General features: G+C 45.3%; 1 protein-coding gene across 2 annotated transcripts in view; it reads right to left on the reverse strand.

Moving 5' to 3' along the window:
- The window catches only part of TTC7B (tetratricopeptide repeat domain 7B), a 256341-nt gene that overhangs the window by 60046 nt on the left and 180898 nt on the right, over positions 1 to 15397 (reverse strand). For both annotated transcript variants that reach the window (XM_003786986.3, XM_023511573.1), the window contains 2 exons: positions 9851 to 9967; positions 2633 to 2730 (listed from right to left, as the gene is read on the reverse strand). In XM_003786986.3, the coding sequence (XP_003787034.3) occupies positions 2633 to 2730; positions 9851 to 9967 (215 nt within the window). The remainder of the gene's footprint in view (positions 1 to 2632; positions 2731 to 9850; positions 9968 to 15397) is intronic.

Raw genomic sequence — 15397 nt, forward strand, 5'->3', positions numbered from 1 at the left:
AAAAAAAAAAAAAAAGAATACATGTACTCTGTAGCTGTGAGAAAGTATGAGAAAATTCTCTATGGACTGGTACAGAGACTTCTTCAGATATGCCGTGAAGTTAAAAAAAGGTCAAATGCTCGATAGCATACATAGTGTGTGACTGTAATAACAGAGGACATGAGAAATGAAATACATGCTTATTTGCATGAAAAAACATGGGAAAGGTGAAACAAAGCTAATAAAAATGATTACCTTTAGGGAAAGAAAGGTGGAGGGGTGGGGATGGAAGCAAAACTTCTCACTGATAAGTTCTGAATTACTTCCAGCTTTTGTGGGGGCTTTATTAATCAAGATGAAGGCATCTTTTCCATTTTTAGGCAAACCTTCCTAATTTTTAAGTCTCTTGGATTAACAGTGTCATTGTAACATGTTTTACCTTCACTGACAAATACCCTACAACAAAAAAGGCCTCCTAACATGACCTTCCATTTTTCTGATTCTAGGTCTCTTGGTTAAATTGGTGGTGGGCAAACCAACACTTTGTGGCTCTAGGGACAGGGGCAGGGCCAATGGAAGGAGACTTGGAAGGATTCCTGTGGATAGTACAACAAAATGGTCATTGGCCTGTGCCTGAAAGGCTGTGGTTTCCACCCATTGTTCAGGAAGGGCCTATGGACCAGCAGTCTGGGCTCCCGACACCTTGGGAGTGGCTGCGCTGACACCACCAAGGAGATGGGAGAGGAGAAAGGGACCAGGTCTGACTTGGAGGCAGAGATGTCCCCTAGATTATGCCATACAGACATGTCTCACCTAAACATCACGGCATCTGAGACAGTTTAACCTACAGACTTTACGGGAAATGTCCCAAGATGCAAAGGAGAAAATAAATAACAAGGACCTCATTTATTTTCTGCCACTATCAGTTTTCAATGTGATGTGGCATTAAAGTTTGGGGACCTCTAGGGAAATTAAGGTCCAGGCTAGCTGGATGGAAAGGGGATCTGAATTTAATATGACCGTCCTTATAGAACACCAAGGAGGGGGAAAGTGGGAGTATAGTCCCGCAGCTGTAACAGCTGTTTTGAATCAGACAGAACTGCTGCTGGTGATTTCACCTTCTCCTCTTCTCTCCCAGTGTCTGAGCCTTCCCTTGAAGTGGATCTCCTGACAGCCTGACCTCTTCCCTATGTGACGGGGGTTAGACAGGTCCCTCTAGCAGGCCTAGACTCACAAGGCAGAACTCTGCTGTGCTATTCCAGCCAGGGTCCCTGCTGGTTTGTGGTGTAACCCCACAAATCTGGGAGTGGGGGGTCAGGTCACTTCTGGTCAGGTGAGTTTTTCTATGGCTCAGTTAGTTTGCATTTTGAGCAGCAGCTGCAGGGCGGGTTAAGCTGCACTACTTTACAATTTGTGCTATTTCCAATGCCCAACAATCTTTTGACCTACAGGCCCCAGAGCCCTTGGATCTCAGGCTAACTTTAAATTCAGTTCTAGTGCAGAAATGCAGCCTTGCAGGCAGCGGTGAGGGCAGGCTTGGGGAGGGCATCCACTTGGCTCCCAGAGGCCCTGTGCCCCTATCCTATCTGGGGATAGGTTTTCCAGGGGATGAGCCCTGGCTGTGCATGACTCAGCGCTGTGCTCTGGCTTTTTGGAAAGGGTTCTGTTAGGAGCTGGGTGGCTCCTTTCATGAAGCCAGCCCAGAAGAAACCAGGCATACCCAGACAGTGGTTAAGCCTTCCCTGGTTCTCTGCAGGCGCCGGAGAAGCAAGAGAAGCAGATTCAGGGCTCTAGAACTACCTTGGAGGCTCAAAGTAGAGTGCATTTCATTATGGACCGTGGGTTTGTCAAGTCCCCAAGATTCCCCTTGAAGAGTTAGTCAGTTCAGATTAAGCCTCTCTAATCCAAAAAGCTGAAACTTGACATGCTCCCCCAAATCCAAAAATTTTTGAGCATGGGCATGATGCCACAGTGGAAAATTCTGTATCTGACCTTATCAAACAGGTCACAATAAAAAATGCAACCAAAACTTTGTTTCATGCATAAAACTATTAAAAATGTATAAAATTATCTTCAGGCTATGTTCATAAGGTGTACAGGAAACATAAATGAATTTCTTGTTTACACTTTGGTCCCATGCCCAAGGTATCTCATTATATGAAAATATTTCAAAATCTGAAATAATCTGAAATCCCAAACTGAAACATTTCTTGCCCCATGCCCTTTAGATAAGGGAAAGTCAACCTACATTACTGTTGGACTCACTTGTTTGGAGCTGTGAGAATTACAGAGCTACAGTTACCTCCCTGTGCTCAGGCAAATGTGGAACACGCAGACAAGGGGCTATAAATTTTTGTTCAGAGGCAATAAGGGGAAACCTGATGGAGATGGAAACCACGTCATTTCAGGTTCACATTTTAAGCTCCAAGAGCAAGGAGGAAATAGATTTCAAAAAATTGCACTGGGAAAATTACTGCTTCTACTGCAAATAAACACGGAGAGATGATTCTAGAGAAAATGGGCCTCAATTGAGTATTGAACCTATTTGTGAGGAATTTTTCCAACCCCAGGCCCCCCAGGCTCATCCCACACCATTCAGGGCTGGGCCCCACATTGTGACTCCATTTCATCCCCTCTGGCTTTTTATTCTCACCTGTCTCAGGATCGCTGAAGTCTGGCAAAGTAATTGTATTAAGCTGTCGTCTGTCAGCAATGGTTCTATCTAAGAGGCTGCTCCCACGTCCAGAATCACTGCAAAACACAGCTACAAATGTCAGTCATTTGAAAGGTGGGAAGAGAGAAGGAGACAGAATCAACCAGTACAGACTTCTGAAGTGCAATGAACACCTTTTGTGTGTTTTTGACGTTCTTCAGCATCTTTCCACACATGGAGGAGGCGCCCTGCTTCCTGAGGCGCCCTGGGCTGAGATTCCTTTCAGCATGCAGTATCATCAACACAGCTTAAACCACAACCACAGACCCTCAGCCTCTTTTGTGTCATCATAAGATACAAAATGAAAACTTCAGCCCGGGTTCTCCAGCCACCTCAGAGGGGAGGACTGACTCGCATCCTGGCCTGGGAAGTCTTAGAACTGGAGCCCATGAATAGATATCCTGAAAGAGCGGTCTTTATGGACAACACTCTACCTACACCAGTGCTTAAACCCTCGCTGCCCAAGAAAATCACCTGGGCCATTCTATTTTTTTTTTTGAGACAGAGTCTCATTCTGTCACTCTGGCTAGAGTGTCATGGTGTCACAGCTCCCAGCAACCTCAAACTCTTAGGCTCAAGAAATCCTCTCACCTCAGCCTCCTGAGTAGCTGTGACTACAGGCACCCACCATAATGCCTGGCTAGTTTTTGTATTTTTAGTAGAGATGGGGGTCTTGCTCTTACTCACACTGGTCTCAAATTCCTGTGCTCCAGGGATCCACCCACCTTGGACTCTAAGAGTACAAAGATTACAAGCATGAGCCATTGTGCGTGGCCATGTGGGGCATTCTAAAAAACACTGACACCTCAGTTTCATTCCAGACCAAATGAATCAGAACTCTTGAGGCAATTAACATTTTTCAAAGCTCCACAGGTGGTTCTAAGGTGCAGCTGCCAGATTCTAGGGCTCCTGGCCCCTTTTCTGAGGGTAATCATAGTTATGGCCTCATTTGGGTCTCCAGAACAAGCTTTGGCTAAATTGCATGGTTAACATTCTTATTTAATAGGCACAGAAAAGGAGGTGTGAGGTGACCTCAGGTCCTGCCCGTGTTCCTAAGCTGGAGAAGGCTGGCCAACAGGGATGTGAAGGGACTGGGAGAGAACACCAAGGGTTTGGGTACCAGCCTCCTGACCACCATTCCTACCAGCTTCCTGCACCGCCCACCTTTACTGATCCCCCTCTCCAGCTTGTACCTACAGAACATACTTGGCGCCATTCATTTGGCAACGTCGTGTGGGAGGCCACATCAAGGCTAACTGAGAACAAAACAGTTAAGGGATCTTAGCTAATGTGGATTTTTTTTTATTCAAAGAAGCCTCTAAGTAAACACTATTGCTTTTTTCCTCTACTATGACATTCTATCAAAGCATCTCCAAAAAGAATAACATCTGTCTCATGAGGTTTGAACCGCCAATGCTTTTCTTTGAATCTATATATATTTTTCCCATTCTGGGGCCTTTAAAAGAGTGATTTTTTTGTCATTATTAAGAAGTTCAAATTCTACAGTAAAGGGACACGATTTCCTTCCTCTATGCAGCTGTTGCTAAAAGCAGTACAAACAAGATTTGGTATGAAACATGATATCATTTACAGGCTGCAATTTCCACGTCCAGTGATGCAGTTAAAGAAATCCACAGGAAACAGAAGGAAACTTCCCTCAGGATAGACTATTTGAAAGCCTATACTTATTACATCATCTCATACATGTTTTTTGGAAACTGCTCTTCTAATTACTTCCACAACTGAGAAACAATAAATGTCTCTGAGCAGAAAATTAACATAAAAGTACATGTAAATTTTCATTAACCACAATACTGACTGAATACTTTTAGCACTGGTACGTCCTTGTCGCATTTTTAGATATTAAAAGGGGTTAACTGTCTGAATATTGCAATAGCTCTCCACTTCCAAGTTTTTCAGAAGACTTTGTCTCAAATATAGTGAGCTGATGACATATTTTTCATCACCCTGGGGATGCCAGGACACACAATGAGGTACTGACATCGCAAAGGAAGGATATGACTGGGTTTCTTTGGACCAAAGCTGAGCTTTGTTTCAGCCATCATCCTCTTAGGTTCCCATCTTGCCAAGTTTCAGAGCACAGGCTGCCATGTGCAATGCTCTGGGTATGGGTTCTCATCCTACACCTGTCACTAATGAGTAATAGCAAGTAATAGCAAGGCCACTTTCTCTGTGCCTCGGTAAATTTCCTGCTCAGAAGAAGATAAGGATGGTCTTATACAGAACTGTGTAAGGATGAAATGAAGCCACGTGGATGGAGCATTCTGAAATGGTACTGCTTCTCTGCACATGCCAGGTGTCTATAAATACACATACCTACAAACAGACATCTGGGCAACATGGCAGGCCAATTCCTGAGACAGTTCATCCCTAGACTTGCAGTGCAATTGTAGGAGGTGTGGGGAGGCTGAGTGAAGGATCTCCTACTCTAAAAGTTAGCAACTCCAACTAAAATCATAGTCATAATCTGTGAACCTCACCCACTGAACAGCATGGCATCATTTCCCTCCACCAGCTGAGAAACTGCATTCAGTTTTGTTCCTTAGTTTGCCTTCTGTAGTTTGTTTTGAAAACAGCAGATAAGCAACAATTAACATTCAAAATGGAGACGCTTTTGTTTCTATATTGAATGTTTTTCTCTATAAAAATAATTAGGTATTTGTGACTGATTGAGATTCACGGCATGTTTCAAGCAATTTCTAGTTCTTCATTTACATAGTATAGAGTCTTAACCAATGGAGATTTGCCTTTGCTATGACCCATAGAATGTGGAAGAAGGGGGTAAGGGGAGGCTCTGACCAACCCTGAGTCTCCTTCATTTCTCACACCAGCCGGTCTCTCTCATGCAAGCTGGAAAGTCACCTTCCTGTCTCCCTCTGGGACACTGTCTGCTCAGGCACCTCCTGTGGACCACCACTCCCTTCTCACAGCCTCCCCTCCACTCTGCCTGGCCCACGGGCTTCCAGGAGCACCTTCCAAGAAGGATGGCAGGAAGAGAGAAGAAACCATGCCTCATCAGTTGTGCTAGCAAAGGGAGAGGGAATTGGAAGGAACCCCAAATTCATGGTACATAAGCTGAAGATATGTAGACATACTTATCTAGGGAATTGTGTTCCCCACTAGGACTGAATATACTGGAAATTGGAAGCTTCTCTTGGAAATCCTCTATCCTAGACAGCCATATAGAGGTTAAACATAAGCAGGGTGGCAGTGGTGACAAACTAGGAGTCAGGTCCCTGGGGTTCTTATTACAGCTTTGCCTCTCCCCGGCTCCTGGAATAGGGCATGTCACACAATAAATATTGGATCTTAGAGGGGGCTTTGGCTAGGAAACCAGAGCAGAGGCAGGTAGGAGAGGAACTCCTGGTTTTCTCCCGGCCTCTTAGGCCTCAATTATAAGAATCAAAGCAAATTCCCAATATTATAATCCTGAGGCTCAATTTTCTCATCAGTAAAGTGAGTATAATATCACATGCCCTTTGCCCATTTTATGGAGCTGCTTCAAAGACGAATAAGTTGCTTCAGATGAAATGAGAATATTCTCTAAAAAGAAAAGCTGCACCAAAATGCTGGTGACTGTTAGCATGAAATGGGATCAATGACTTCCAGCTGAGGTTAGAGCCAAGAAAGTGTGTGTGTGTGTGTGTGTGTGTGTGTGTGTGTGTTTGCATGCACCCATGTGTTTAACTTAACTACTATTTATTGGTTCTTGATGAAAAAGGACTTCTTCCACTCACTTGGAGATGTCAACACATGGCTACCTGATGGAGATGGCTCAAGTGGCAGTGATGAGCGGGGAAAGAAGTGATTAACAGTCAAAAAAAAAAAAAAAAGAAAAGAAATGAAATTGGTTGTGAACTGAAGAGAGGCAGCATGTTGTCATGGAGAGGGCCCTGATGTTAGACAGACCTGGGGGTTGAATCACTGCTCTGCTATTGATTTAATTGGGAAAGCATAGAGAAGTTATTAAGTCTCCTTTAGCTTCAATTTTATTTTCTATAAAACAGAAATAATAGTAGCCATCTCGCAAGGCTAACACAGGATTGAAGAAGATAACACATTGTGGCCCAGCCTCGTACAGTGCTGGCACACAGAAGTTTCAGTAAATGTGGTCACTACTATCCCTGGCTGAAATGCTGTCAGATTTAGCACAGGCAGCCTGCTGGGACCTTCTGGTGAGATTCTGGTCAGAATTCACACGGTTGTGAGTGGTCAAGTCAATATCCACAAGAACTGAGGCAGCTGTACGCTTCACAAAGAGAGAGGCCACAGCACATGAGACAGATTTCTAACCTACATGCAGCAAAACTGCAGACTGAGAGAAATATAATCCAGGCTTCTGAAATGACAAAGATCTTGCCAAATGTATGCTCCAGAGAGTGCCGCCCACCATTTTGCTCACAGTCAGAGCTGCATTCTCCAACTGCAGGTGGAACGCTATTTGCAAGTTTTCTAATGCTCAGTTCAGTGACTAGCTCATAGTGTTATTTTTCCTTTAAGCAAAAATAAAAAAGAGGGACTGAGTCGCTGAGAATATGAAGCTAGGGTCTATTCTCAATTTGGCCACTCACTCCTGTTACTGCCCACGTCTTCCTCTGCCTTCCTCCGGGTGGATCTGGAAGGAGGTGGGGAAGACTGGGGAACTGGCAGGTGGAGCGCAGGACCCATCACCACCGAGTTTGCTCACAAATATGAGTGCCCTGAGCCAGGAAGTCAGCACTGCCCTACCCCAGGTAGAAACCAACCATTTCCTGCCAAAATGCTTTCTGCCCAGTTGTTATTTTACTTTATTTTTAAGAAAGGGTGCTTCTCATGCACTTGCTCATACAATTCTACCTTCCTCTGAAAGCTCCTATGCCCTACAGACTCCAGGCCACTCTCCACAGTGGCCTTCATCTGGACAGTTGTGAGACAAGCCACAGCCCTTCCTTCTTCATGCGTTGTTCTGTTGCTAGGGTCATTTCTTAGCCAAGCAGACTGGGGAGGATGTCTAAATTTGCACAATGGTAAGGGCTACCGGAGAAACATTTATTTTTATCATAGAGAAAATAAAGTCAAAAAAAAAAAAAAACCATACAGGAAGCTCCTTAATGAGGGGCTCTTCAATTCACCACGGCTCCCTCCAGGTTTCAGGGGCAGCTGGAGGGAGCTACTCTCAGTGACCTCAGGGGCCTCATCCACCATCCCCTGCCCTGACCCAGACTCTCTGCTTGGAGCCAGGGAGCCTCCCAGCTCAGCTCTAAACGATCCCTCAGGAAACGGAGGAAGTATGGACATAGCCCAGGCATTTGGTTAAGTATTTTTAAAAAGCTTTCCAATTCTGCTATTTTTTTCTCCTCACATTCAATATTCTTGGTTGCTAAGTGGGAGGAAATGTGGGGAGGTGGGAGAGGTGTGGAGAGCTGAGGGAAAATTGGCAACATGAAAACTGATGAATTTATCTTCTCGTTTCTAAAGGGGGTACAGGCAAAGGAGTGCGCCGCAGCACCGAAACGCCAGCTCAGGGGGCGCCTCCTGTCTCTCCCCCAAATCCTCATGCTTCTCATAGGCCCAGAGTAGGGGGTTTGAGGGGAGATAAATATGGACATTTTCTACTTTCGCTTGTAGACTTAAAAAAGTAGAATTAAAAATAATTTAAATGATTTTTATTTTCAGAACCACAAAAAGGAAGAGGCACCTAGGCCGCACAGGGCCCTGCCACAGTGGTGGTTACTGAGCGGCTTCTCCCCTACATTGTGTACCCCAGGGGTCCTGGGGTTGCCTGCGGGGTGGGGTGTGGGGGGGCCAGACTGTAGGTGGCTCTTCCTTCTAAGCTGTACTGCCCACAGCTGTCTGCCCCTCAGTTCCTAGGACGCCCACCTCCTTGACAGGAACCTACCTTCCAACACTTTTTATTAATCACAGAAACTTCTATAAAACAGAATCTCACATGGAACCCCACCTCTGTTCCGCTGCCTCCACAACGCCCGCCAACCCCCGTCCCCTCCCTGCTGGCCTCTGCCACCAGCCCACAGCCTGCCTCACCCTTCGTACTCATTTACAATCAAATCACACAACTGGAGGCTCCTGACTTTTAAGAGGATAACATGGGCAGCCCTACGCCTTGCTGTGGACTTGAAAAATACTCTGAGTGTACAGGAAGTTGTGTGAATTCACTTGAATCATTAGCTCTCTGTTCATTAGATTACTTCTTTTACTTAGTAGCCTAAAAAGGAAAAACTGGGCAGGACTTAGAAATGGGGGAACAGGTTGTTGGGTGTGTCAGTGGAAAGCAGGGGTTGACTTTCCTGGGTTACCTGACTCTGCTGGGCTGAGCACCTCTGACTGGCTTCCTATGGACCAGCAGCTAATCTATAGCTCTGCACGGGCAGAAGCTGACCTGTAGGAGGCAGGACAGTAAGGCAAACGGACCGTGTCTAGTAGAGATACAAGTGACTTCCACCCTGAAGAAAAGACAACCTCAAACGGTGTGTCTCACTGCCTCACAGGATAGTCCTCTTGCCTTTATCTGCAGATTCATTCCAGCATTCCTGCTTATATGTATCTGTTTTCAGATTTTTCTTTGAACCGGTCTTATCATTTTACTGGTTCCCTCCTTAGCTAATGAGGTAAATAACATCTTTGACATGTGTTTACTTTATATTTGTGTAAGTCATAATTGTAACTTTTTGAAAATTACGCTTGATCGTGCCAATCCTGATTTCTCCTTTCCTTGGTAGGACGCAGCCTGTTGTCTATGCTGGTCTTTTAAATATTATTGCAAGGACCCCACCTGGAATACAAAATTGACTTGTCTACACGTCAACTATCAGAAAGATGTTAAGACTTGCCAAAGGAGTTCAGTAAATGGCAAGCAGGCAGAAATCAGATAAAGATCAATTGTGAATTACGCCTAGTGGGTCACTGTGGCAACAAAAGCAAAAGAAACCCGTGATTTGGGTTTCTTCATCAGCCACTGAGAGAAAACCCCCTTGAAGATGGAGTGAGAAGCTCCACCACTAAGATCTGCTAGTTGCGGGGACCTGGAGGTGCACAGGGGTAACAGAGTTAATGCCTGTGAAATGCTCATCAGAGATGGCACCGACAGGAAGGGACTCATGCAAAAACCACACAAAGCAGGCACTGCTGGCCTCTTACCTGGGGTTGGTCAGGTTGTAGCAGGATTTCCATATTTGTAGCATGTGCTTACAAGTGAGGAGCGCCTCATCCGGGCCCCGGCAGAGTGATTCCAACTTCACTTTGGAAAACAGCAGTCTATGGTGGGAAGACAGAGGGAGAAGACAACACAGCTCAAGTGAGTCCCCATCTCACATGACACAGTGGTGGGCCTGCGCCTGGAAGCAAACACTCATTTTGCAAAGGGGATGTCCAAATGCCCGGTCTAAGGAAAGCAATGGCAGCAGGGCCAAGGATCCCAGAACTCCTAGCTCGATATAAGAGTGGCCAGTTTCATTCAGAACACAGGAGTTTTATTAAGAGCATGCTATTTGGAACAAAGCCAATTTATTTGTGAAACCTCAAAAACTCATTAAAAATGAATCTTTTAAATTGATTTACAAAATCACATGGTAGATACGACTCAGTTGGTATAAATATGTGCAGAGAATGCTCCACAGTGATACTCATCATCTTGTAAGTTCGAAGAAGTCTAAACGAAAGGCCCATAAAGAAAGGCAGCCTCCGGCTCGGGCCTTCAGTCCTGAACCTCCCCAGCCCTCTATTTACAGGTCAGGGCTGCACGGACTCACTCCACGATCACCAGGGCGTCTCTTCCCCATATTAATTGCCGCCTACTGTTTCTCCTCCATCCAGACTTCTTCTACCTCTCTTGCACCCCACCCGGGGCTCTGCATTCTCACATTCTACTCATGTTTCTCTGTAGACATCAGCCTGGGTGCCTGTAGGCATCAGCTCTCTTGGTCCCTGGACTCGTCACCACTATTCTAATGAAAGTCCCTGCATAAGCCCAGATTTCTTCCTGATGGCGTTGCTGTCCTCTGACTCGCCTTGTTCGCAGAAACCTTACTATAAAGATCTCCAAAAATCATTTTCGTACCCAGCTTGAGAAACTACAATGGTTCTTTACTAGCTGTAATAATAGGTTAAAATTCCATGTTTAGTCTTAAAGGCAGTGGTCCCCAAGTTTTTGGCACCAGAGACCAGTTTCATGGAAGACAGTTTTTCCACAGACTGGGGGTGAGAGGGCATTAGATTCTCACATCATAAGGAGCGTGCAACATGGATCCCTCGCACGCGCAGTTTTACAGCAGGGCTCACGCTCCTGTGAGAATCTAAAGCCACCAGTGATCTGACAGGAGGCAGAGCTCAGGTGGTGACGTGGGCAATGGGGAGCAGCTGTAAACACAGATGAAGCTTCCCCTACTCGCCCACCACTCATCTCCTGCTGTGCAGCCTGGTTCCTAACAGGCCACAGACAGGTACTGGTCCATGGCCAGGGGATTGAGGACTGCAGCTTTGGGGGCGCTCCATCAACTGTCCACTCCGATCTCACCACGCCCTCCTGGGTCATGCATTCTGCTGAACTTTTTACTCCTTTCGATATAATTCACTGGCCAAATGCTATGTTTCTTTTGTAACTCTGCGACTATAACCCTGTCCTCAATCATAATCTCTACTATTCCACATCTCTCTTTAATTCTTCCCAAATCCAGCTAAAATCCTACCTTATCAAATAAGTCTTCCACCCATATCACTTCTACACCTTTATCTCCTCTACTCAACATATACCGCACTAGCTGGTGTTTACTGTTAATAGTAACAAAAAGAAGAAAAAGAGAGGGAGGAGCTCCTGCCAGGCCTGTGTTTGGCACTTGAAACACCCTATCATGTCGTCTTTGTAATAAGCCATCATAGTAGGTAGTGTCTATCACTCTTCAATAGATAAGGACACAGGTTTTATAAGAATGCCCTTTGGCTGTTTTCTGGATGTGGTTTTCTTCTTGCATCTAAGTACCCTGATATCTCTCTCTCTAGCCTCATCTCCACAGTCCTTAGAACTGTGCTCTGAGTTCAGTGGGCCTTAATCAGCATTGGCTCACCGACTACTTTTTCTATAAACTACAAAAATAAAGAAATGTGTTTCCAGTGATTTAAGGAGGATTCCTTGACCATGAATGATGTAACATCCTCATTCAAAGGTACCTTAGAGGAGCAAAGTCTCTTTTTTCTCTGTGAGACATGGAATGAGAGTGGTCCTAATCTGTCACTGCTCAAGCTCAAGCTTAGCACCAAGCACTTCCTCCAAATGGGACAAAGGAAGCCCAAGGGGGTGCTGGTGCTCTCAGCGGGGTCAGGGCTGCCGTGTCCCCAAGCTTGTGTTTGCAGAAGGCTGGGATAATGGGATGACAGGCCAGGTAAAGGTAGGAACGTGGTCCTTGATCCACAGAGAGGTGGGCATAAAGGGCAAGTCCAGATGTGACCATAGGGCTTGGGTTCTGCTCAAAAACCTCTCAAGATGTGAAATTCCTTTGTAGCCTACCGAGGATGACAGCCACTCAGGTTGCCTCAAGGGGGTTTTATTTTTATTTATTTATTGAGACAGAATCTTAGTCTGTCACTCTGGGGTTGAGTGCTGTGGCATCAGAGCTCACAGCAATCTCAAACTCCTAGGGCAAGAGATCCCCTTGTCTCAGCTTCCTGAGTAGCTGGGACTACAGGCACCTGCCATGACACCTGGCTAGTTTTTTTTTTTTTAAATTTTTAGTAGAGATGGGGTCTCACTCTTGCTCAGGCAATCCACCAACCTTAGGCTCCCAGAGGATCCCAGGCATGAGCCACTACATCCAGCAAATCTCAAGAGGTTTTTAAAGAAACCAGAAGCTGACTCCTGCTGAAGGCTTCATGAGTCCAGAATGTGGTGGGAGTAGTGTTCCACCAGCATCTCCCACCAAACTGGGGTCAACTGGGTGATATGTTAAAAATGGTTACCTCTCAGCATTTGGCGGACAGACCTACTTAGAGGCCCAGATACACTCTTGGATGAGGGGTGGCTGCCAAGCAATTTTGGCTGAGGGAGACCCTAGAACTGTGGGAGTCCCGAGAGCTGCACAGCTGCCACAGGCAGTGATGCTCTCTGGGGGGCACACCAAGGAAGCCCTTCAAAGCTTGTCTGCCCCCAGGCGGGATGTGGAGGTGGTAGGAAGGTTTCCCTGCATGGCTGGCAGTGGGGTGGCTGTAATAGCAATTAGCCATGATTCCTTTAACCGTACCCAGAGTACAGAGAGCCAGACTATATCTCTAAGCCTCAGCTTGGGGGGACAGCTCTGTGCAAGGCTTCTTGGCTGGAAAAAGAACTTTTAACATAAAATAATAGCTTTCAAACACTTGACTCAGGACATGGAGCTGAAAAAGTGTGGGCTGGATTTAAGAGAACCAGACAGGAAGAACAATGGTAGAATGGCTGAGCACAAATGATGGAAAATGGTGGAACAGGCACTTTGAAGTGAAGCAAGAGGAATGGCATGAGAGCGAGCCTGGCAGAGAAAAGGAGCTGAGGACACAGCAGGGAGAGAGAGCGCAGCAGAAACACCTGCCCTCCTGATGCTGACTTCCCCGGCACGCACACGGAACAGCAGGACAGAAGACACCTTTCCTCCATTTCCCCACATCTCAGCTTGTCTATAAGGCAGAAAACAATACTGAAAACAGAACAAGTGACACTTGTCATCATATCTGCCGAACTCTGCTCACACATTTCAACAGTGTTCGAAAACATCTGGCTGGGTGTATGTAGCATTAGCACAGAAAGGAAAAGCACACAAAGGACGATTAGCATTAATTTGCTGCAGTTGATGCCCAAAGATATTATAGAAACAATCTGCTGGGGAAACCCCCAGGCAGAAAAGAAGTCATGAAAAAAGTTGGGACAAACCAGCATTTAATCTGTTTCAATATGTCTAAATGTCAACCTGATGAAGAGAGTAGAGAAGCCAGGTGGGGCCGTGTGCTGGCCCCATCACTCAAGTCCAAACATGAATTAAGGCGTCTCTTTAAGGATAGTAAGACATTACATGCTAGGCAAATAAATGGTCTATTTCCACACCTTGTTCAAAGTTCATAAGCCTAATTAAAAAAAAAAATATGTTGGGCTGGGTACAGTGGCTCATGCCTATAATCTTAGCACTTTGGGAGGCCACGGTGGAGGATCATTTAAGGCCAGGAATTTGAGATCAGCGGGAGCAAAAGGGAAACCTCATCCCTATTACAAATAGAAAAGTGAGCTGGATGTGGTCATGCACACCTGTAGTCTCACCTACTCGAGAGGCTGAGGCAGGTACATTGCGTGAGTCCAGGAATCTGAGGTTGCTGTAAGTTACAATGACATGATTGTTCTCTAGCTGGGATCACAAAGCAAGATCTTTGATCAAAAATAAAAAAAGAAACATTTGTTTCAGAAATTCATTGAAAACTTACAGAAAGCCAATGAAGCAAATATGAAGTGACTCCATTATTGAGAACACAGATCCAGCATTTCATATTGTGCCTCTGTTATCTGGCTCCCACTCACATCTAGCCACAAAAGGGTCTGTCCACTGACCATCATGTGTGTACCCCATTTAGCTGTGGTCCACTCCCCCCATATGTCACTTTCCCTTATGCCCCTGGGTCTTTGCACATGCCATTCCCTCTGTTGAGAACGACTTTGCCATCCACTTCTGCCTTTTCAGCACCATACGATCCTTCCCCTCACTGAAGTCAGCCTTAAATAACAGGAGTTATTATTTCCAAATGGAAAAGCAATTACGAAAAACACAAAAGCTCACAACTGTGGAATAATAAACTACAAGACTTCTGCTTTCAAGACAAAATAATAACAATAATAATAGCTAACTCCCAGACACTTTAAATATTTAATCACTGATTCTTACGACAATCCTGCAAATTAGGGTGAAAATTAAGTAATTTGCCAAGTTCATAGCACTAGTGATTGGTGGAGCAGAAATGTAAACCTACAGCCATCTAATACCAAAGCACTGAGCAAGAAAGAAAGAAAGGAGGGTGGAAATCTAACTGCCACTGACAGTGATAACAGCGCAGTGTCTTCTCATCTATTGCCAAGTATTTAAATACTTAAAATGAGCAGGGGTCTGTGTAGACGCTGTGTGGAAAACACAGCGGAAGAAAATACAGTACTTTACCCTCAAAGAACTATATAAGTAATGACCTGACCACCAATACATCCAACCAGGATGTCTGGTTCAGGGCCAGACCACAGCCCTGAAACTTGAAGAGGGCTGTAGGACAGTAGGCCTTTGGGCTGCTGGGGTGTGGGCTACTGGAGTGTAGCACCTGGGATGGATCATATACAAGTCTTTAAAGAATGATCACGTATGTGTGTGTATGCATGTGTGTTCCTTGCCTTTCACCCAAAAGTCTGATGCATATAAAATTTTAGTCATTTGAAGGACCTAGTTAATCAAAGTTTTACTTTTCATTAACACTAATAGAAATACTATTTTACTATATTTTTTGATTTTTTTTTTTTTAAGAACTCTAAGATAGCCAGGTGTGGTGGCTCACAACTATAATTCTAGCACTCTGGGAGGCCGAAGCAGGTAGATTTCCTGAGCTCAGGAGTTCAAGACCAGCCTGAGCCAGAGCGAGACCCTGTCTCTAAAAATAGCTGGGTATTGTGGCCGGTGCCTATAGTCCCAGTTACTGGGG

The sequence above is a fragment of the Otolemur garnettii genome, unplaced genomic scaffold (assembly GCF_000181295.1).
Source record: "Otolemur garnettii isolate 467f Iridium unplaced genomic scaffold, OtoGar3 scaffold00020, whole genome shotgun sequence".
Lineage (NCBI taxonomy): Eukaryota > Metazoa > Chordata > Mammalia > Primates > Galagidae > Otolemur > Otolemur garnettii.